The sequence below is a fragment of the Mangifera indica genome, chromosome 5 (assembly GCF_011075055.1).
Source record: "Mangifera indica cultivar Alphonso chromosome 5, CATAS_Mindica_2.1, whole genome shotgun sequence".
Lineage (NCBI taxonomy): Eukaryota > Viridiplantae > Streptophyta > Magnoliopsida > Sapindales > Anacardiaceae > Mangifera > Mangifera indica.
The window spans coordinates 19,908,564-19,928,751 of NC_058141.1; the positions used below are offsets into that span (position 1 = coordinate 19,908,564).

At 35.5% G+C, this 20,188-nt stretch overlaps 4 protein-coding genes and 1 non-coding gene across 7 annotated transcripts; 2 read left to right on the top strand and 3 right to left on the bottom strand.

Annotated features, from left to right (window-relative positions):
- The first annotated feature begins 726 nt into the window (after positions 1 to 726).
- On the top strand, positions 727 to 6,183 carry LOC123216637 (spastin). Of its 3 annotated transcripts, none has more exons than XM_044637125.1 (14): positions 727 to 966; positions 1,042 to 1,348; positions 1,424 to 1,515; positions 1,634 to 1,653; positions 2,324 to 2,561; positions 2,643 to 2,738; positions 2,822 to 2,937; positions 3,026 to 3,106; positions 3,627 to 3,750; positions 4,292 to 4,341; positions 5,180 to 5,270; positions 5,489 to 5,524; positions 5,701 to 5,798; positions 5,895 to 6,183. In XM_044637125.1, exons 2-14 carry the CDS (start codon positions 1,044 to 1,046, stop codon positions 6,009 to 6,011), a joined length of 1,464 nt encoding a protein of 487 aa, XP_044493060.1. In that variant the 5' UTR covers positions 727 to 966; positions 1,042 to 1,043; the 3' UTR covers positions 6,012 to 6,183. The 3 variants fall into 3 exon arrangements, with proteins under 3 accessions (XP_044493060.1, XP_044493057.1, XP_044493059.1); XM_044637122.1 differs by having other exon boundaries at positions 727 to 938; XM_044637124.1 differs by having other exon boundaries at positions 727 to 1,348.
- A 428-nt stretch (positions 6,184 to 6,611) lies between these two features.
- TRNAV-AAC lies at positions 6,612 to 6,685 on the bottom strand. The gene has a single exon. It is a non-coding gene; the product is annotated as a tRNA-Val (tRNA).
- Positions 6,686 to 7,271: 586 nt separating this feature from the next.
- Positions 7,272 to 10,155, bottom strand: LOC123216636. Its single transcript, XM_044637121.1, has 4 exons — positions 9,759 to 10,155; positions 9,411 to 9,659; positions 8,088 to 8,963; positions 7,272 to 7,862 (listed from the first exon to the last, which is right to left on the bottom strand). The coding sequence occupies exons 1-4, from the start codon at positions 9,793 to 9,795 to the stop codon at positions 7,471 to 7,473; spliced, it is 1,554 nt and encodes a 517-aa protein (XP_044493056.1). The 5' UTR covers positions 9,796 to 10,155; the 3' UTR covers positions 7,272 to 7,470.
- A 1,092-nt stretch (positions 10,156 to 11,247) lies between these two features.
- Positions 11,248 to 12,622, top strand: LOC123216639 (fasciclin-like arabinogalactan protein 8). The gene has a single exon (XM_044637126.1). It carries the CDS (start codon positions 11,373 to 11,375, stop codon positions 12,564 to 12,566), a length of 1,194 nt encoding a protein of 397 aa, XP_044493061.1. The 5' UTR covers positions 11,248 to 11,372; the 3' UTR covers positions 12,567 to 12,622.
- Positions 12,623 to 16,911: 4,289 nt separating this feature from the next.
- Positions 16,912 to 17,862, bottom strand: LOC123216441. The gene has a single exon (XM_044636846.1). It carries the CDS (start codon positions 17,860 to 17,862, stop codon positions 16,912 to 16,914), a length of 951 nt encoding a protein of 316 aa, XP_044492781.1.
- Positions 17,863 to 20,188: the final 2,326 nt, after the last annotated feature.

The window sequence follows — 20,188 nt, forward strand, 5'->3', positions numbered from 1 at the left end:
CCAAAAAGGTGTAATGTTTTAATTTATAGAAATTTTATATTTAAATAGTGTTTATTAATTAATTTTATATTTAAAATAAAATAAATTTGAAATAAGTTTATATATTACAAACAGAGTTTAACTAAAACTAAAGCTTTTTGTCTTTCAAATTGAACTTTTGTCAATATATATTCGACGAGTCAAATTTAAGATTAATATTGAGTTATTTTTTATAAAATAAATAAGTTTGAGTCTTAATTTATTGATTTTGAATTAACTTTTTAGAATTTAGATTAATCGTAAATTGAAAATTGTTAAAACTAAGAAAATCCCAAGTCCACTTAGATCACACTATAAGTCCTGAACTTTTCTGTAAATGAGTTATTAACAAACAAAGGTGGTCCGACTTTTGTAGAGCACCATACAAATAATTATACGAAATGAAAGTAATCACAAAGAATGAACAAATATTTTCTCAAAAAAGACACAACAGTATATTTTTACGTCCATGGCAATAATTATTGTGTACGTAGTCGTAAAATGGCATAGTTTATGCAGATGTAGTGACGCACCGTTTTATGACGAGTCTAAAAACGAAATCTGGTCGGGAAATTAGACAATACTTATTCACGATATGGCTAACAGCTGCTCTAAACGACATCGTTTAACTATCGTAGATCCAAAAAGAGACGATAGCATTAACCTAGCGTGTGAAACAAGCTATAAATACCTCTCGCGGTCTGGAGCCCTTTTTTAGTTCTGTTTGAAATTTCCATCTGGGCTTTCTTCAAATTACAGATAGCAAATTCGAGCCGTATTCGACTGACATCTTCATTCTCTCCACTCCGGACCTAACTGATTTCTTTGATTCAATTTCCAGTTGTTATATATTGTTTTGATTTGATTGATTTTTCCTGTACAGTCAAATCTTTGCGATGACTTTAATTTCCTCCGAAATGGTTCGAACTTCTCAGTCTTCTCCTTGAGGTTCAATCTTCTTTCTTTTTTTCTTTTTCCTCTTTAATTCAACCTGAACAGTTTTTTCTTGGTTAATTCTGTCAGACATGAGTTTCCTCAAAGGCATCATTGACTCTCTAGGCTCAATTTTCTCAAACGATAACTCGTCCTACGAATCTGAACCAAACACTAGCTCTGCCACAATGGACAGTGGAGCAGGAACTTTAGTTACAAACGAAAGAACAGCATATAAGCTTAAAGGATATTTTGATTTAGCTAAAGTAGAGATTGACAAAGCGGTTAGGGCTGAAGAGTGGGGTTTGGTTGACGATGCAATTATTCATTATAACAACGCCCAACGAATTTTAAACGAAGCTATTTTGACTCCTGTGCCTTCTTATCTCAGCTCTAGGTATTGAAGACTCAGACCCAGTGTTGTTTATTCATTCTCTCAAATTGTGCTGATAATTGGACAGTATTTTGACAGTGAACTAGAGAAGGTGAAATCTCATCGGCAGAAAATATCGAAGTGGCAGGGTCAAGTGTCTGAGAGATTACAAACTTTGGGTCGGCGAACAGGTTTGCATTGGTACTGTTTTATTTTCATTGACTGTTTTCATTTTTAAATCTTTCTTAAACATCTGTTGTACTCATTTTTGCCGTTCTTGTTTTCTGTTTGATGTACTTGTCATTTCAGGTGGCACATCAATGAACAAGGTATGATTAAAGTTTATCTCTGTGTGTGGGTTTCTTTTCTTCATTTTAATCTTAGACACGTTTCACCTGATGCTTTTTTTAATTATAGTATTCAGGTTATGATAAAGGATGGAAATTTTTTTTTGTGCTAAGTTAGAGTTTGCAAAAAGATGTAGTATTTTTGTATTCTTTCATAGAATTAAGGAGCATTCACATATTACTCAATTCCTAACGTGTGTTAAAGCTTTTAGCATTTGCTTGTAAGAATCTTCATCTCATATTAAGGCTTCTAAATGGCTATTTTATTGTTATTTAGTTATTCAATGTTGAAACAAGGCCTTTAGATATTCAGTATCAGATTCTCTGTGTTGGCTTCTGAAAGTCGTTTATCAATCTTTTCTTCTACACAAGCAATGAGTTTATTTACAAATAATATTGTCTGGTAGAAGCAAATCAAACAATTTTATGAAACCCATGGTTGGTTAAGACCTGTAACATATATGGAGGTCCTATCAGTGGTGTTACAGACATTTTTGTGATCCTTACTGATATTGATGTAATGATTTTGAGAAATGTCTTTATTGTGTTTTCTTGAAGAAAGTTTGCACAAAACTTTGAGCTGTGGGTAACTGATAAGTTTTTACTATTTTTTACTGGCATGTTTTTTTTAATTTTTACAAAATATGTGCAGAGCACCTTACCTCATGCACAAACTGCTGCAGTTTCATCTACATCAAATTACAGGAAAAATGTGTCACAAAATCCTCAGCATTTGAATAAAAACAATCCAGTAGCTAGGAATCAGACTGACAAAGTAGTAAACTCTAAACATCTGCAAGAATCTGGTAGTGGATACGAATCAAAATTGGTTGAAATGATAAATACAGCAATAGTGGATAGAAGTCCTTCTGTGAAGTGGGAAGATGTTGGTGAGAAATTTTTACTGGATTTCTCCTTTCAAAAAAAAAATGGTTCACATTAAAATTTTATAGGCACTGGGTCTTTTGCAGCTGGCCTTGAGAAAGCCAAGCAAACTTTAATGGAAATGGTCATTTTGCCAACCAAAAGAAGAGATTTGTTCACCGGCCTTCGGAAGCCAGCGAGAGGTACCCATTGATTAATCCAGAAAGTGATGTTTTAGCACTTATAGACTTGTTCCATGACAAAATTTTTGAATTTTGGTTTTTAGGTTTGCTTCTCTTTGGTCCACCTGGGAATGGAAAGACCATGCTTGCCAAAGCAGTGGCATCAGAGTCACAGGCAACATTTTTCAATGTTTCTGCATCTTCACTAACATCGAAATGGGTTTGTCTCTGTCTATATTGTTTCATTTCTATTTATTGTGCAAATGTTGCTTTTCTAGGTTGACCTGATCAGTTCAGATGTAAATTAGGTGGGAGAGGCTGAGAAGCTTGTCCGGACACTCTTCATGGTTGCCATATCCAGACAGCCATCTGTAATTTTCATCGATGAAGTATGCTGATTTTTCTGGAAAATCCATTCTGAAACACCTTGCTGCTCCTGTTTCACAAGTTGGTTCTGCTTTGCATGTTATCATTTGTAACTATTATCATTGTTCTTGTCATCAACTCTTTCATTTGGGCATTGGCATCAACAGTCAGTGGTAGTACCTTCATAATTTATATGTCACGTTACCTAAAGTCATTTTCAGCAATCTTTAAGAAATAAGTAAATAATTTTATTGCTACAATATTCCATGTTTTGCTTGGTGATGCTCATCTTGTTTTGAAATAAATTATTGTATAGTTCAAAACATTTCAGTGCAAATATTGAATAACACGACTGTTAAAATCAGCAATCCCACTACCATCACCTGCATCATCTCATCTACATCAGCCTTCTCCTTTGTGTATGCAACAATTTTAGGATTTGTTGTCAGTCCAAGTTCAGTAAAACTTTACTTATTATATCTATTCTTCTCCGGTTTCTATTAGATGGTGTTTGACTGCATTTTTCCTTTGTCACTCTAATAGATTGATAGCATAATGTCAACAAGGTTAGCTAATGAGAATGATGCAAGCAGAAGGTTGAAATCTGAGTTTCTGATACAGTTTGATGGAGTCACATCTAATTCTGATGATTTAGTGATTGTCATGGGTAAGCTTCATATCTTTATTGATTACACTTGTTCTTGATTCTCTTGGATATTGAGATTTGTTGCATTATCCCCCATCATTGTGGCTTTTTCTGATCTATTCTCAGCTTCCTTCTTTAGGTTCTTATACCTTATTTGCACAATTAGTCTTTGGTTCACTTAGTAAAACTGCCTTAATCTTCTGGGAAAAATCTCAACAAGGATGTCAAAGAAAATTATTTGCACTTGATACTTACATTTTTGGCCTATGGAGATTGTTTATTCCTTTTCTGATCCTAAATTAAAGAATATATTGTATTATTGACAACTTTAAACCTTGGTGGTCTCTTGGACTCGTTACAAGTGTAAATCTGGACAACTTGTTCCTCTTAAAGTTTAGTTTAGCTTTGATATAATGATTGCATTTCCTTTTCTTTTTAATGTTTCTTTCTAAGTTTATTATGTGCATCTTCTGACTAGAGATGGTGCATTGATTTATTTTTTGGGGGGATACTTATAGGAGTCCTTTCTAATTTTGTAATTTCTTTATTTTTGTTCATGCAGGTGCTACAAATAAGCCACAAGAATTGGATGATGCGGTTCTTAGGAGATTGGTTAGTATGTTGCTGAGTGAATATCTGAAACTTGATTATTCTGAGAATTAGATGAGAATTGTATTGGGTTATGCTTCTAAAGGTTTTTTCTAGGCTATTAGTTATTTTATTATGCCTCTCTTTTTCTTATTTCTTTCCTAAAATTTTGAGCAAAAATCATGATGATATTATTAAGTAATAAACCCCAAAACTTATACTTAAGCACTAATAGTATCCATACTGGTAGATAATTTTTTTTTTTGGTCTTTGGCTAGGAGATGAAACATTGCCATTTGTTGTGACCTTGATTTGGAGGCAGTTTTGATTCATGTTCTACTGTTTTACATATTTTTCCTGTCGCTTCTTCATTGATGCTATTGACATCTAGGCTAGTGATTTTTAGGAGCTGAGTTTGGCCAAATATTCTGGACTTTTATGCCTCGTTGTTGAGAATTGTTTACTCTTATAAGCTTATGTATTTGTACCTAACACCTATATATAAATTCTAGATAGAGTGGCAAGAGAGAAAGGATAATGGATACTTAGAGAAGTAAGGGGTCTGTCAGAAAAATGTAAGGTGGATAGAAGCTGGACATATGTACTAGTTTTTAATTATTCTGTCTGTTTCCCTGTCATTTTCCAGAAGAATGATGTATAGCAAGTCAACCTTTGCCAGTTATGCTGTTTGCCATGACCCCTCCCACCCCTTCCCAGTTGCATGGTCTCTATAGCTTGGAAAATGTTAACTCGCGAAAATATAGAGTGGCTGTTGTTGTGCATGTGTAGAATTATGTAATCTTTGTTTAAGTGTGATATTATTTGACATCAGTGACTCATTTAATTAGAAAACCTGAAACAGGTGAAGAGAATATACATACCTCTACCAGATGAAAATGTGAGGAGACTTCTTCTTAAACACAAACTGAAGGGCCAAGCTTTTTCCTTACCTGGTAAATTTATCATGAAGAGAGTTCTTTTTGTGATTGGCTGATTTCTGCAATTTTGGTCTTTGGTTGTTAATGACATGGTTGAATCTATATGTATTCTGCAAATGATGTTTGTATGTAATTCACTCATAGCACTGTGTCTTTCACGAGCATATATCCCTTGCATCCTGTTAATCTGTCCCCTTTGCCAAACCTTGCTGATACTTGTCAATATCTGTCAGGTGGAGATCTAGAAAGGCTTGTGAAGGAGACAGAAGGTAAAATTTTTATCAGTATGACAACATTTTCAATACTATTCGTTTGGATGGTAGTGTTATAAGTCATTCTAATTGGCAAAAATGACATTGGCCAAGACTGAAACAAAGTCTTGCAGCGAATAAACTTATACTCTCAAGAAATGAAAAATTTTAAATTGGAAACTTGTAATGTAAAGGATACTCCGGAAGTGATTTACAAGCATTGTGTGAAGAAGCTGCGATGATGCCAATTAGAGAGCTTGGAGTCAACATTCTGACTGTCAAGGCAAATCAGGTAATCTAGCTAGAAAATTTTGGAGACTTTTTCACTGTATTTTGATTCAGTGAATGAGATTTTTATTGATGTTAAGTGATATGTTAATCATACCAGCTAAGACCTCTTAGATATGAAGACTTTAAGAAGGCAATGGCTGTAATTAGACCCAGCTTAAATAAAAGCAAGTGGGAAGAACTTGAACAGTGGAATCGGGAGTTTGGCTCTAATTGAATTCCAAATCATCACATGTACTGACATATATGAAAGATCCAAGTATGTACACTTAGAGGTCATCTTTCTGAAATGTAATTTCTTTTTATTCTTTCTGATTTATTATGTCGTTGTGTAACTTAACCAAGACAAAAATGATGGATATTTTGTGAATGGAATTTAATTGTTATCATTGAGGAGTTTTGATCATGGTGTTGAACCTGTTTGACCAGGACTTAATGACCAGCCTGGTTTGGGTTGGCTTTGATTTAGAGTTTGTCATTAGACTTATATTAACTGCGGTTAAACCAGACTAACTGTGGCAGATCGTGATTCACCTTATAGGTCAATCTCAAGTCCAATAGATTTTTTGACATGAGCATGAGTGCACGACTTCTGAGTGCATTTTTGCAATCCTGGTGATTAACAAAGCGTGTTAGACACCCAATTCTGTTCGATTAAATTTTTTTTTTCTTATTTAATTTAATTTTTTGGATATTATAAAAAAATCGTTTTCACCTGTATATTACTAATATAATAACAATGATAGTATCATGTTACATGTTCCTGCTTTAGTTTATTATATCTGCCTAATATTTAAGTAAGGAAATGCACAAAAAATGGCGTCGCCCGGACTCGAACCGGAGACCTTCAGTGTGTTAGACTGACGTGATAACCAACTACACCACGACACCGTCTGCTTTAAGCTCCACGAAATTTTCTTAACAGTTTAATAACCCAGTGCAGTATAACTGACAATGATTTAAAAAATAATTATCCTTTTTAGTTAGGTCTGTAAGTCGTTCAAATTACATTAGAGTAATGATATAAATTTCATGTCACACATTTGCCTTACAAATAGTAAATAGAAAGCGGTTGAAGCCAAAGGATGGACAAATTCCAATCAAATTCGATCAGAAACTCTAACTCAACTTAAGTTGGCGATTTTTTTTTAAACTCTTTTTCTTATATAATTCTTTTTTTTTTTTTTTTAAGTCATTTTTCTCCTTATCCTATGTTATTATTTACCAACTTATCAAGCGAATTTAATCTTGAGTAGACTATTCTGGTTTCGAGCCAAGTTCAAGTTGACTCTTGTTGAATGGACTAGAATCCACTCCTAAGCAGGAATCCAAAGTGTCCAAAAAGCTAGCAGTCCAAGCTTTCGTTTACTGTAAAGCTTGAATCATGTGAAAGTAGAGTTAGCTTATATGTTCTGCTCCAAAAACACACTTTGCAGGTTCTTTCATAGGCAGGATGATCTCCTTCCAACTCAATCAATGAACACAAGTTCTATTCAAATAATTTCATCAACTAGCTTCTGTATGACTACACATTAGTATTTTACAATGATTATATTTCCACATTAAACAACACAATTAACTGTTTCCCCCTGGAGGAAAAAAAACCACCTCAAAAACCAATAAAGGATACATAATAAGGACCTAAAATCACACGCTGTTAGTCTACAAAGAGCAACCTATGAAGAAATTTTACCGTCTTCACATCCTTTGATGGTAGTGTCACTAATGGTTGCATCACTGCTGCTGGTAGGGCTTTTCACATCATTGTTCACAAATTCAGGATTTGCTGCTATTGATATGGAGAGATTGGTGTCAAGGGTAGCAGAGTCTGCTTCTTTGGTGGTGTACATCCTGTGAGGCTCACAAACACTAGTAGTAGTAACAGGGTTATAATTACTGAAAGCTTCCACACGTTTCTTCGCACCTCTATGCATGTGTCGCGGACAGTACTTCTGATCCGGAACAACATCCCTGCTGCAACGCCATTTCTTCCCATCGGTTCTCCTACACCGTCCTGGCTCATGTCCTGTCTCCCTTCTGTACAAGTATGTGCCAGTGCAACCTAAAACTGAAAACAGTTACAAGAATATCAGCTTCAGTTATACATTGAGGAAATGAGTTTCAAGTATTCTACCATTCAGAGAACAAATAACCAACTAGTTATAATCCAATTATCTGTTCTTCTCCCTCCAATTGCAAAACAGAATTCCTTAATGGAGAGAACATAATATATAAGCCACCTCTTCCACTATACTGCTAAAATTCACTAACACAGACAGTCAATCAACATTACCTTGAAGAACACTTTTTGGTGAGAAGCCCAATCCTGCAGTTAAATTGCTGTTGTAGCAGTTTCCACTTTTGCCACTTCTGTTGATCATTCTCTGGACACTAGTGGTGTTGCTGCCATCATATTTCCAACCTGTGCTGTGATTGTTTTCATTGCTGAAGGTAGTAGCTGTGGCAAAGGTAGTGATGCTGGTGCCACTGACGGCGTTGCTTTCAGGGCTGGGAGTAGTGCCAGTGGCAGCAGCCACATTGGTGGTAATGGAGATGGTAGTTGCAGCGTTTTTGCTACCACTAACATTTTTGTCACCGTCATTAGTGGCAATGGTCATAACAGTGGGTGAGGAAATGATGACTGGGGAGACGACACTAGTAATGGAAATAGTGGGGTCAGGGTTTGCCTTGCCAGCAATTGCAATGGTGACGCCAGAATCTACACTGCCTCTAACCATACTGTTGCCCCTATTTATCCCCAAAAACTTAACATCATTTGTATTGTCGTCTTTGCTATCAGTGCTGGTGGTGATGACATTACTGGTGGTGCTAGATGGAGTTGAGAGTTGAAAAACAGTTGAAACAGCAACAGAGATTTTAGGGTCACTTGGTGATTGGGGATGGGGATCACTTTGAGAATGTGTTAGCATGGTCTTAAAATTCTCTGCATCTTTGTCTGAAGTTCCAACAGATGGAGAAGCACTCTGAGAAGCTTCCACAAGCTTTCTTGAACGCTGGCGGCCTCTGTGAATGTGCCGCTCACAGTACTTCTGATCAGGAATTACATTTTTACTACACCTCCATTTCTTTCCATCAGTTCTTCTGCACCTTCCAGGTTCCGGATACATCATATTCCTACAACCAAAATCCCTAGTACTAAATCCTGCAACTGAAACATTGATGAAAATCTTTAGAAAGGTTAAATAAAATCCTCCGCAGAAGTTCACATTACCAGAGCAAAAACAATATCATGAAACAAAAATGATAAATTTGTGTATACAAACAGAAAAGAATAATAAATTTACCCCATTTAAGAATTCATGACATCCCAACTTAATTCACAGAAGGAACATGCATATCATTGAGATTAAACAAACCCATAAACAATTTCATTTTCAATCCCAATCCCAATAAACACTCTGAAAAATAGAAAACCCACTAGGTTTCTCACATAGAATAACCTAAATCACATATTTCACAAGTCCAAGGTCAACATAGTTCACATGCACATATCTCAAACGCAAATAAACACAAACTAAATTCAACCCACTTCAAAAACCCATACAAATAATTAAAAATCTGCACAATTCAGAATATATTTATTAAAAAAACTTACAGGTAGGATATTGTTTATATATAACACCAATATCTGACCCAAAAGAGCTAGCAACGGACTTCCAAATAGGAATCACAAGATGAACAGGAACAGGAAGGCCAGCTTTAATGTGCTCGAAGATGAGACTTTGTTGCTGAAACTCAATCAATTGACCAGGTGTTAACTCAGCCTTCCCATCCTTCATCTTGATCAAGTCTGATCCTTCTTCCTCTCTCTTGTGGGATCCAACCCCACCACCACCTTCTTCTCCTGATTAAGGGATTGAAAATCACTACTAAGAATCTTTAACAAAATGAAACAATCATTTGACATTGATATGAACAAAAAGAACAAAAAGAAGAAGAATACCAGAGTTTGATGAAAGCTGTTGAGACTCCATTTTCATACTAACTCCAACAACCAAACGAAAAAAAACTTACAATTCACACACTCTCCGTAGCTTTTTAAGTTGAAACCTGACCTCCGTTGTTTGTAATGGGAGAAAAAAATAGCCTTTTAAGTTGAAATCAATACCATAACAGCCCATTAAGTTTGAATTGAGAAACATGTGATGAATCTTATCTAAGTAGCCATTAAAAACCCAAACATGGCAAATAATCTGAGCTTCAAACGAATTACATTGATGGGTTTGAACGGTAAGCGAGCCGAGTGTATAAATATAAATATAAATATAAAAACATATACATATATATATATTGTAATTAGGGAGAAAGAGATTAAAGGCTCTGTCAGAAATTTTCTGGCAGTTTCAGCCTTTTGCAGGCAAAATTTCTGTTGTAGTCTCTTATTCAAAATGGAAATAGCCAGGTTGAAAGGGTACGTGCATTTCACTGTCCAATTAATGGACCAGTAGGTGCTGTGTTGTGATGTATTCCACGCACCATGTCAGACTGCTTGTCTGGCACTAACACATACTGTGAGATGACACGTCAACTGAATTTTTGTATCCTGTGGGCCACCTTCATAACCATGCTTTAATCGATTTGACGATTGGTTTCTTTCTCTGACCGAATTTTTTTTATTGGGCTTTCTAAGCCCAAGTTAACGGGCTAGTGGGTCCTTGGGCCAATATATTGTTAGGCTGAACTGAAAAATCTTCGAATTGGCAATATTGGAGGAGCAATCTCTTGTATCCAGCAGCATAAATTAGACGTTTTTTCGTGAATGGATATTATTTTTTTTAATTATAATTATTTAATAATATATTAACTAATATTTAATTAAAATACTCAAAATTAAATTTATATAATTTTAATTATATTATTTTTATACTTAAAAATATGTGCATGTAACATTATAAATCTTTTATAACCAAAGTAATATGGAAAGCAATATATGATATAATTTGATTTCTATCTTTTTATTTAGTAATTTCACCTCACTTAATTAATTTAGTTTAACATATTATTATAGATTTAACAATTTTCAAGAAGACTCGTTAATCTAATTTAATACGATACAAAAAAATTAAGTTATAATTGAGTTTTTTAATCCAAAATTCAATTTAGTGTCATCTTATATAACTTAAAACTAAATTAAATTGTATTTAAATTAACACAATATTTTATTAATATCACTTACTTGTAATAATTATTTATTTATCTTGATTTACCTAATTGGCTAAATATATTATCAATTTATTTAGAATAATCTTTACCTAATATATATATTTTTTCAGGTATGGTAATAAAATATCTTTTAAACCAAAAAACACCCCATTGTTGGAATCCTTTTGTCAAAAAAAAAAAAAAAAGGAGAAGCCATTACTGTCATTTACCAAAAGAAGAGAATAGGATTTCATGCTACTGCTACGTTTCCAGCTGTGACCAACAATTAACTATGGTTAATCATAGTTAATGTGCTTCTTAACTCTAGTTAAAATTCTGTTTTCTTTCGCTTGTTAACAAATCTCTAACACACAATCTTTCAAGTCGCCATCTCCGCGGATTAATAGGATCAACCATGCGCTCCACACGAAGTCTCTTCCTAGTTCTTATTGTCTCAGCAATGTGCACTGCCGTAACAGCCCACAACATCACCGATATTCTTAAAGACCACCCAGAATACTCACAGTTCAACGGCTACCTCTCTCAAACAAAACTCGCTGATGAAATCAACAGGCGTACAACAATCACCGTTCTTGTTCTCAATAATAGCGCTATGTCAGCTCTTGTAGGCAACAACCCTATCACTGTTATCAAGGATGAGCTTATGGTCCATGTTTTACTCGACTACTTCGATGGCAAAAAGCTCCACCAATTCTCTAATGGAACAACTCTCACTACCACTCTCTACCAAACCACCGGAAATGCCCAAGGCAATTCCGGTTTTGTCAACATTACTGATTTACGGGGTGGTAAGGTCGCCTTCGGTGCGGCTGCTCTCGGTTCAAAACTCGATTCATTCTACAGCAAATCCATTAAACAGATTCCTTATAATATCTCTGTGATTAAGATAAGTTATCCGATTATTGTACAAAGTATCTTGGCGGCTCCGGCCCCGTCTGCTTCGGACGTTAACATAACGGCTTTGCTTGAGAAAGCTGGATGCAAGACCTTTGCTGGTTTACTTGTTTCTAGTGGTGTGATTAAGACGTACGAGTCAGCTGTTGCCGATGGCTTGACTGTTTTTGCACCGTCTGATGAGGCGTTTAAGGCTAAAGGTGTTCCTGATCTTAGTAAACTCAGAGATGCTGACGTGGTTGCTCTCTTAGAGTATCATGCAGCCTCTAGCTACAATCCAGTGGGGACCTTGATTATTACTAAGAATCCGATCTCGACATTAGCCACTAAAGGTCTAGGAAAGTTTGATCTGACGGTTACAACAGCCGGTGACGAGGTCACTCTTCACACTGGAGTCGCCTCGTCAAGAGTTGCCGCCACCGTGCTTGACTCAACGCCGTTGGCCATTTTGACTGTTGACAATGTGCTTTTGCCTAGTGAGTTATTTGGAAAGGCACCTTCTCCAGCTCCAGCACGTGAGCCAGCGCAGTCACCGTTGGACGCTTCTCAGCCAGCTGCTCCTTCTGAGACGCCAGCGGAATCGCCAGCTGATGGATCGGAGGATAGTACCGTCCACAATGCTTCTGTTCACGAGAACGCGCCTGCTTTCTTCGCAGCAGTGCTTACTGTTATTTGTTCGGTTATTTTGTCCTGAATCGTAATTACACAAATCTGATAATTTATTATTACAGATTTTATTTTTTAATTTACTTTAAATTTGTTTAATGTGTTATATAAGTGATTAAGCAAGTATGGAAGATAATGAAATTAAAAGAAGAATTAAGAAGGCAGGAGAAGATAGCAAAGGAGAAGAAAGCAAGACTGAAACTTTGATATCCGGATGAAGAAAAGAGAAGAAAAGATATCTATTAAATTGAGAGAGAGAGCGAAGGTATTTATACACAAAATTTTTACCAACTCCCTTGACAAATTGGCTTGATCATATCAAAGGCATTTAATGCCTTGCTTTAATTTTCCAATTCCTTCATCATGCAGCCTCCCTGCCATAAATGCTTTCCCATTGCATTATTTTGACTTGATGAGGTGGAAACCCATCTGGATGCATAACACTCCCCCTTGGATTTCCACCACTTACAGATAATTATATAACCTTGCTAAGGAAAAACCCAGTGGGATAAAAACCAAAGCAAAGGAACATAATTATAAAATGTTCTGTAAGTTGGCGTTGGACGTGCTTAAACTGCCTCATTAAAAACCTTACTAGGAAAACCCAATGGGACAAAACCTAGTGAAGGGAAAAAGAGTACAGTGCACCTTTTGTCCAATACTTCAAAATTTTGCCTGATGAATGCTCCCCCTGATGAACGCTCCCCCTCTTTGTAGTAGGATTAACTTGGTTGCTTGTTGAGCCGTCGCATACCGATGTTATACACTAACTTCTCAAATGTTGATGTTGGTAGTGTCTTAGTGAACAAATCTGCAAGATTCTCACTGGATCTGATTTGCTTGACATCAATCTTTTTACTCTGCTGGAGTTCATGAGTGTAAAAGAACTTCGGTGAGATATGTTTGGTTATGTCTCCTTTGATGTACCCACCTCTAATTTGGGCTATACATGCTGCATTATCTTCATATAATATGGAAGGAGTGCCTGTTGTAGAAGGAAGACTGCATGCATTCCGAATATGATGGATGACAGACCGTAACCATATACATTCTCGGCTGGCTTCATGGAGAGCTAAAACTTCTGAATGATTTGAAGAAGTTGCAACCAAGGTTTGCTTGGTGGAGCGTCATGATATAGCTGTGTCATTATAAGTGAAAACATATCCCGTTTGTGAACGGGCCTTATGGGGGTCAGAAAGATAACCAGCATCTGCATATCCAACCAAACTAGGATTTTTAGGGGATTTGACAGAATATAATAATCCTAAATCTCTAGTCCCACATAGGTAACGGAGTATATGTTTGATTCCGTTCCAATGGCGACGGGTTGGTGCAGAGCTAAATCGGGCCAATAAATTAACTGCGAAGGATATATCCGGTCTCGTGCATTGGGCCAAATATAATAAGGCTCCAATGGCATTAAGATATGGTACTTCAGGACCAAGTATCTTTTCATCTTCTTCTTTAGGACGAAATGGATCCTTTTTTGGATCAAGAGACCGAACAACCATTGGGGTGCTCAAAGGATAAGCCTTATCCAAATTAAAGCGTTTTAATAATTTTTCAATATACGCTGCTTGATGGATAAGTATTCCATTTGAATTGTGCTCGATCTGCAGGCCGAGACAATATTTTGTTTTTCCCAAATCCTTCATTTCAAATTCTTTTTCCAAATATTCAGTAGTTTTTGAGAGTTCTTCAGGAGTCCCAATTAAATTCATGTCATCAACATAAACTGCTACAATAGCAAATCCCGATTCTGACCTTCTGATAAAGACACATGGGCATATAGGGTCATTCACATAACCCTCTTTTTTCAAATATTCACTGAGGCGATTGTACCACATACGTCCGGATTGCTTTAATCCATACAATGATCGTTGTAATTTAATTGAGTACAAGCCTCTTGAATTGACACTTTTTGCTTCAGGCAATTTGTATCCTTCAGGGAGTTTCATATAAATTTCAGTGTCTAAATTTCCATACAAATAAGCAGTAACTACGTCCATTAGACGCATATCCAGTCCTTCAGAGACTGTTAAACTGATTAAATATCTGAATGTGATTATATCCATTACAGGTGCATATGTTTCATCAAAGTCTATACCGGGCCTTTGGGAAAAACCTTGGGCTACAAGTCTGGCTTTATATCTAGCAATTTCATTTTTCTCATTTCTTTTTCTCACAAATACCCATTTATATCCAACGGGTTGTACGTCTTCAGGTGTTGGAACTACAGGCCCAAACACTTGACGTTTTGCTAGAGAAGCTAATTCTATTTGAATTGCTTCTTCCCATTTAGGCCAATCATGTCTTTGTTTGCACTCAGCCACAGTACGTGGCTCAAAATCATCATCATTCAGAATTTCAGTAGCTACTGCAAATGAGAATATATCATCAACTATAATTGTTTCACGATTCCACATTTCTTGTGTATGAACATAATTTAAAGATATTTCAATATTCTCATTTTCCTGTTCTTCAGGATTTTGTACCACTTCAGGGGTTTGTGCCACTTCAGGGGCTTGTGCCACTTTAGGGGCTTGAGTCTCTTCAGGGACCATAACCTCTTCTGGGGGAATATTTGTTTGATTATTTGCCTTTCTTTTTTGAGGGACAGTGTCCTTCGATCCAACAGGTCTACCACGCTTCTGGCGTGAGGTAGAAGGATCAGTCACGGCTCGAATGGACTGTTCAGCAGTCACATTGATTCTTGCTGGTGCATTAGCAGCTGGAACATGTGATCTTGTCACTTTTGCCGTATCCACAAATGCATCGGGTATTTGGTTGGTAATAATTTGTAATCGCACTATCCTTTGCACTTCAGTTTCACTTTGGGATGTGCGATGATCTAAATGAGACATGGTAGGTACATACCAAGTAAGTTCATGCCTAACTTCAGGAGGCATTTTCTTTTCCCCTAAAGATGGGAAAGTTGTCTCATCAAAGTGACAATCTGCAAATCGTGCAGTAAAAAGATCACCTGTTAATGGTTCCAGGTACCTGATAATGGATGGTGAATTATATCCAACATATATTCCCAAACGACATTGGGGTCCCATTTTTGTACGTTGAGGGGACGCAATAGGGACATATACAGCACACTCAAATATTCTCAAATGAGATACATTAGGTTGAAAACCAAGAACCAATTGTAGGGGAGAATATTGATGATAAGAAGAAGGTCGTAAGCGAATTAACGCTGCAGCATGTAATATAGCATGTCCCCATATAGAAGTAGGTAATTGACCTTTTAATAATAAAGTACGTGTAATTATCTGGAGTCGTTTGATAAGAGACTCAGCTAATCCATTCTGTGTGTGGACATGCGGGACTGGATGTTCAACCTCAATCCCCATAGACATGCAATAATCATCAAATATTTTGGATGTAAATTCACCAGCATTATCTAGTCGTATTGACTTGATCGAATGATCTGTGAAATGTACCTTTAATTTGATAATTTGTGCTAACAGTTTAGCAAATGCAACATTTCGAGTAGGCAATAGACAAACATGAGACCATCGTGCAGATGCATCAATTAAGACCATAAAATAACGAAATGGCCCACTTGGTGGATGAATGGGTCCACATATATCCCCTTGAATCCTTTGCAAGAATGATGGGGATTCACCTCCAATTTTGGAGGGGGATGGTCTTATTACTAATTTACCTTGAGAACAGGCGGTGCAGAATTGTTCGTTGGACAATAAAATTTTATGATTCTGTAAAGTATGTCCATGTGAATTTTCAATAATCCTACGCATCATTGTAGATCCTGGGTGGCCTAAACGATCATGCCAAAGCATAAATGCTTTTGGATCAACGAACTTCTGGTTCGATACTGCGTAGGTTTCAATTGCCTTTATGATTGTATAATACAATCCAGATGATAAAGCAGGCAAAGTTTCTAGTATAAGCCTTCTTCCGGAGGCATTACTAGTTATACAAATGAATTCTGCACCATTTTCACTCATGGTTTCAATATGATAACCATTGTTTCTTATATCTTTAAAACTGAGTAGATTTCTTCTGGATCTACTTGAATATAATGCATCATTGATACTTAATTTGGTCCCATTGTTTAAGATAATTGTAACTCTTCCGGAGCCTTCAATCAGATTGATTGATCCTGATATAGTATTTACTTTAGCCTCTATTGGTGATAAAGTTAAGAAAAATTTCCTTTCTTTTAATATAGTGTGGGTGGTTGCACTATCTACCAAACACAGGTTTCCATCACCAGCTTTTGAAGTTAACGCTTCAAGTTTGGAGTCCATTTCCTTTCATTTTTAAAATTTACATTAGTTATTACAAAATTTGAAAGGAAGAAACATATAGTAATAATTACACACTATAATATACATAATTTTCTAGTCTTGAAGAAATTCTGAAAGATCAAAGTTTGCTAGATCGACAGGGTCTGGATTCTCAACACAATTTGTTTCGATCTTCTGGTCTGCATTTTTAATAGATGCTTGGTATAAATCTACCAGATGTCTTGGCGTACGACAGGTACGTGACCAATGACCTTTTGAACCACATCTATAACATTTACTATCATGATTCTGTGGTTTACTCTGTATCATTCTCCCTTTATCCTGTTTTGCTTCATCTCTAGTCCTTTGAAGGTGGAAAGATTTTCTATTATGACCACCTCTGGATCGAAACTTATTTCGTCCAGGACCTCGTCTGCGCCCACGATAACTACTACTAGTAGTTGCGTTCACTTCAGGGAACGGTGCAGTACCAGTGGGGCGAGTCTGATGATTTCTTAATAATAATTCATTACTTTGCTCAGCCACCAATAAACAGGATATCAGTTCAGAATATTTTTTAAAATTTCTTTCCCTATATTGCTGCTGCAGGAGCATATTTGAGGGATGGAATGTGGAGAAAGTTTTTTCTAACATATTTTCTTCAGTTATTTTTTCTCCACATAGTCTCATTCGGGAGACAATTCTGAACATGTTAGAGTTATATTCACTTACAGATTTAAAATCTTGTAAGCGTAAATGAGTCCATTCATATTGGGCCATTGGTAATGTAATTGATTTATGATGATCAAATCTTTCTTTCAGATTTCTCCATAATTCCAGTGGATCCATAATATCCACGTATTCTGCTCGTAGCCCTTCGTGGATATGATGACGAAGGAAAATAGTAGTTTTAGATTTATCCTGCTGGGATGTATTATTTCCTTCATTTAATGTTTCTCCAAGGTTCATTGATTGCAGATGGAGAACTGTGTCCAATGCCCATTCAGAATAATTTTCTCCATCCAATCGAAGGGCAACATATTGAAGTTTGATAAGATTTGCCATTTTTCACCAACTGCAGGTTGATGAAAGAAATAACAATTAGTGATATAATGAGGAGAAATTATATGCGAACTTCAGGTTCGTATTTGTCATATATTCACAAAACTTCTGGTTTTATGATTAATATTCATAATATTATAGTATATAAAAGTTACATAATATTTCAGAATTCTATTTTATTATTTTCATCACTTATGCAATCTTCAGGTTGCAAGTGGGATATAATTATAATAAATAAATCAGTAAAATATAAGACTTCAGGCCTATATATATTTTTTCATGATTTTGTAATCTTCAGGTTACAAATTATATATAGTAATTATATTTAGGACTTCAGGGCCATGTTCATAATTTTTGTAACTTCAGGTTACAAATAATGTTCAGAACTTCAAGTAAAAGTTTTGGGACTTCAGGTCCAGATTTATGATTTTGCAAACTTCGGGTTGCGAAAATATTATATAGTTATAGAAGAATTAAACAGAAATATAAACAGAAATTAAAAGTTAATTAGGATATCATTGCGATATCCGTATTTATAATATACAAGCAGTATAACAACATAAAAAAAAATTATAATATACCTGAGTTGATCGTGCTGATAACGTGTTATATAAGTGATTAAGCAAGTATGGAAGATAATGAAATTAAAAGAAGAATTAAGAAGGCAGGAGAAGATGGCAAAGGAGAAGAAAGCAAGACTGAAACTTTGATATCCGGATGAAGAAAAGAGAAGAAAAGATATCTATTAAATTGAGAGAGAGAGCGGAGGTATTTATACACAAAATTTTTACCAACTCCCTTGACAAATTGGCTTGATCATATCAAAGGCATTTAATGCCTTGCTTTAATTTTCCAATTCCTTCATCATGCAGCCTCCCTGCCATAAATGCTTTCCCATTGCATTATTTTGACTTGATGAGGTGGAAAGCCATCTGGATGCATAACATAATGAAATTTGATTAAGCGCATTTTCAATTTATTGAAATATTATTATCTGGTATTACACGTTCTATTATATTAATTTGTAATTTGTTCTGCTTTGCGTTGACTGCTGTTGATAATCTAAGACTAAGACGGATTTGACTGATTGTGCACGTAGTAATGTGGGCTCCATAAGATGTAAGCGTGCGGCCGCCACTTTTTAGGTGTATTCCAGAAATTTCTGCTGTGTTTTGAGCCGGCGATTAGTTTGTGTCTACTTCAGTTTTCAATAAAATGTTTCTTTGTTTTAGTTTATTCGAAGGACAGTTGAAGACACGCGCTTGGTGGCTACTATGGCAAAGGCGCAAAGCTGCAAGAGGTCCTATGTTGGTTTTTGGGTTCGACATTCATGGCAACATTTTTTTGGCAATCTGAGGTTGGAGTATATTATATCATATAATTTGTCTTGCGTTGGCATCGGCAAATCCTTATTAACGCTAAAAGTTTATCTGGGCTCCAAAATTGACATATTGAATTGCATCATTGTCTAAATGAATTAGGGGGAGATTTTTTTAGTTTATTTTTAATTAAAAATTAATAAATTATATTTTTTATTATTAATATATATAACATAATTGATTGGGCAACTGGCTGCAACTACAATAATATTGGGTAACTGACTGCAACTACTACAACCAGGCCCAAGCATGAAATTTGTTTATGAATAGAAAAACATGTAACTTTTCTCTCCACTACTCGCCCCTTTAGTGATCTATTGGATTCTCCCCCCTTAACAATTCTGACATGAAATTGACCGTGAATATTTGACTTTACTTTCAAGTTCAAAGATTTGTACATCAGTTAAGGCAGAAGGTTCATCATGGATATTGTTAGCAGAAAAGAAATTAACTAGAGCTGAAATATAAATTTAATATTTAAATTCGGTTTAAATTTAAAATAACCAAATTAAATTCAAAGTCAATTCGATTAATTGGTGAATTTTGATATTGAAGAAAGAAAATAATTGTTAAATAAAAGTTAAAAAAGAAGAAAATTTGTTGAAGAAGCGGAGCTCTATGCAACAATGTCAATCAATCCTTAAATTTGATTTGAGATAAGTACCCAATTTAATTTTAACTTATTCAAATTGAATATATATTTGAACCTAAGCTAATTTGTTACAAATCACCCATACCATTAGATGACAATCAAATAGTTTTTATTTGTTAATACAATAATATAAATGTGTTTTTCTCCTTACTAGATTGTAAGTTTGACACACATGTTGGTCTAGTAATGTGATGCAATATTACATTTCAGAGGGAACATAGAGCTGAATTTTTTTCTTAATTTTTTAAAGTGAGGAACCCAAGTCAAAACATTTCTTCGAAATAAAACCAACTGACAT

Excerpts from the sequence above, each read along its gene's own strand:
- LOC123216636 (XM_044637121.1), bottom strand. The coding sequence starts at position 9,795 with ATGAAAATGGAGTCTCAACAGCTTTCATCAAACTCTG. Across the intron at positions 8,964-9,410 it reads ATATAAACAATATCCTACCT|TTGCAGGATTTAGTACTAGG; the intron begins GTAAGTTTTTTT and ends TCAATGTTTCAG. Across the intron at positions 7,863-8,087 it reads ACCAAAAAGTGTTCTTCAAG|TTTTAGGTTGCACTGGCACA; the intron begins GTAATGTTGATT and ends AACTGTTTTCAG.
- LOC123216637 (XM_044637124.1), top strand. The coding sequence starts at position 1,044 with ATGAGTTTCCTCAAAGGCATCATTGACTCTCTAGGCTCAATTTTCTCA. Across the intron at positions 1,349-1,423 it reads CCTTCTTATCTCAGCTCTAG|TGAACTAGAGAAGGTGAAAT; the intron begins GTATTGAAGACT and ends GTATTTTGACAG. Across the intron at positions 3,751-4,291 it reads TGATTTAGTGATTGTCATGG|GTGCTACAAATAAGCCACAA; the intron begins GTAAGCTTCATA and ends TTGTTCATGCAG.
- LOC123216639 (XM_044637126.1), top strand. The coding sequence starts at position 11,373 with ATGCGCTCCACACGAAGTCTCTTCCTAGTTCTTATTGTCTCAGCAATG.
- LOC123216441 (XM_044636846.1), bottom strand. The coding sequence starts at position 17,862 with ATGGCAAATCTTATCAAACTTCAATATGTTGCCCTTCGATTGGATGGA.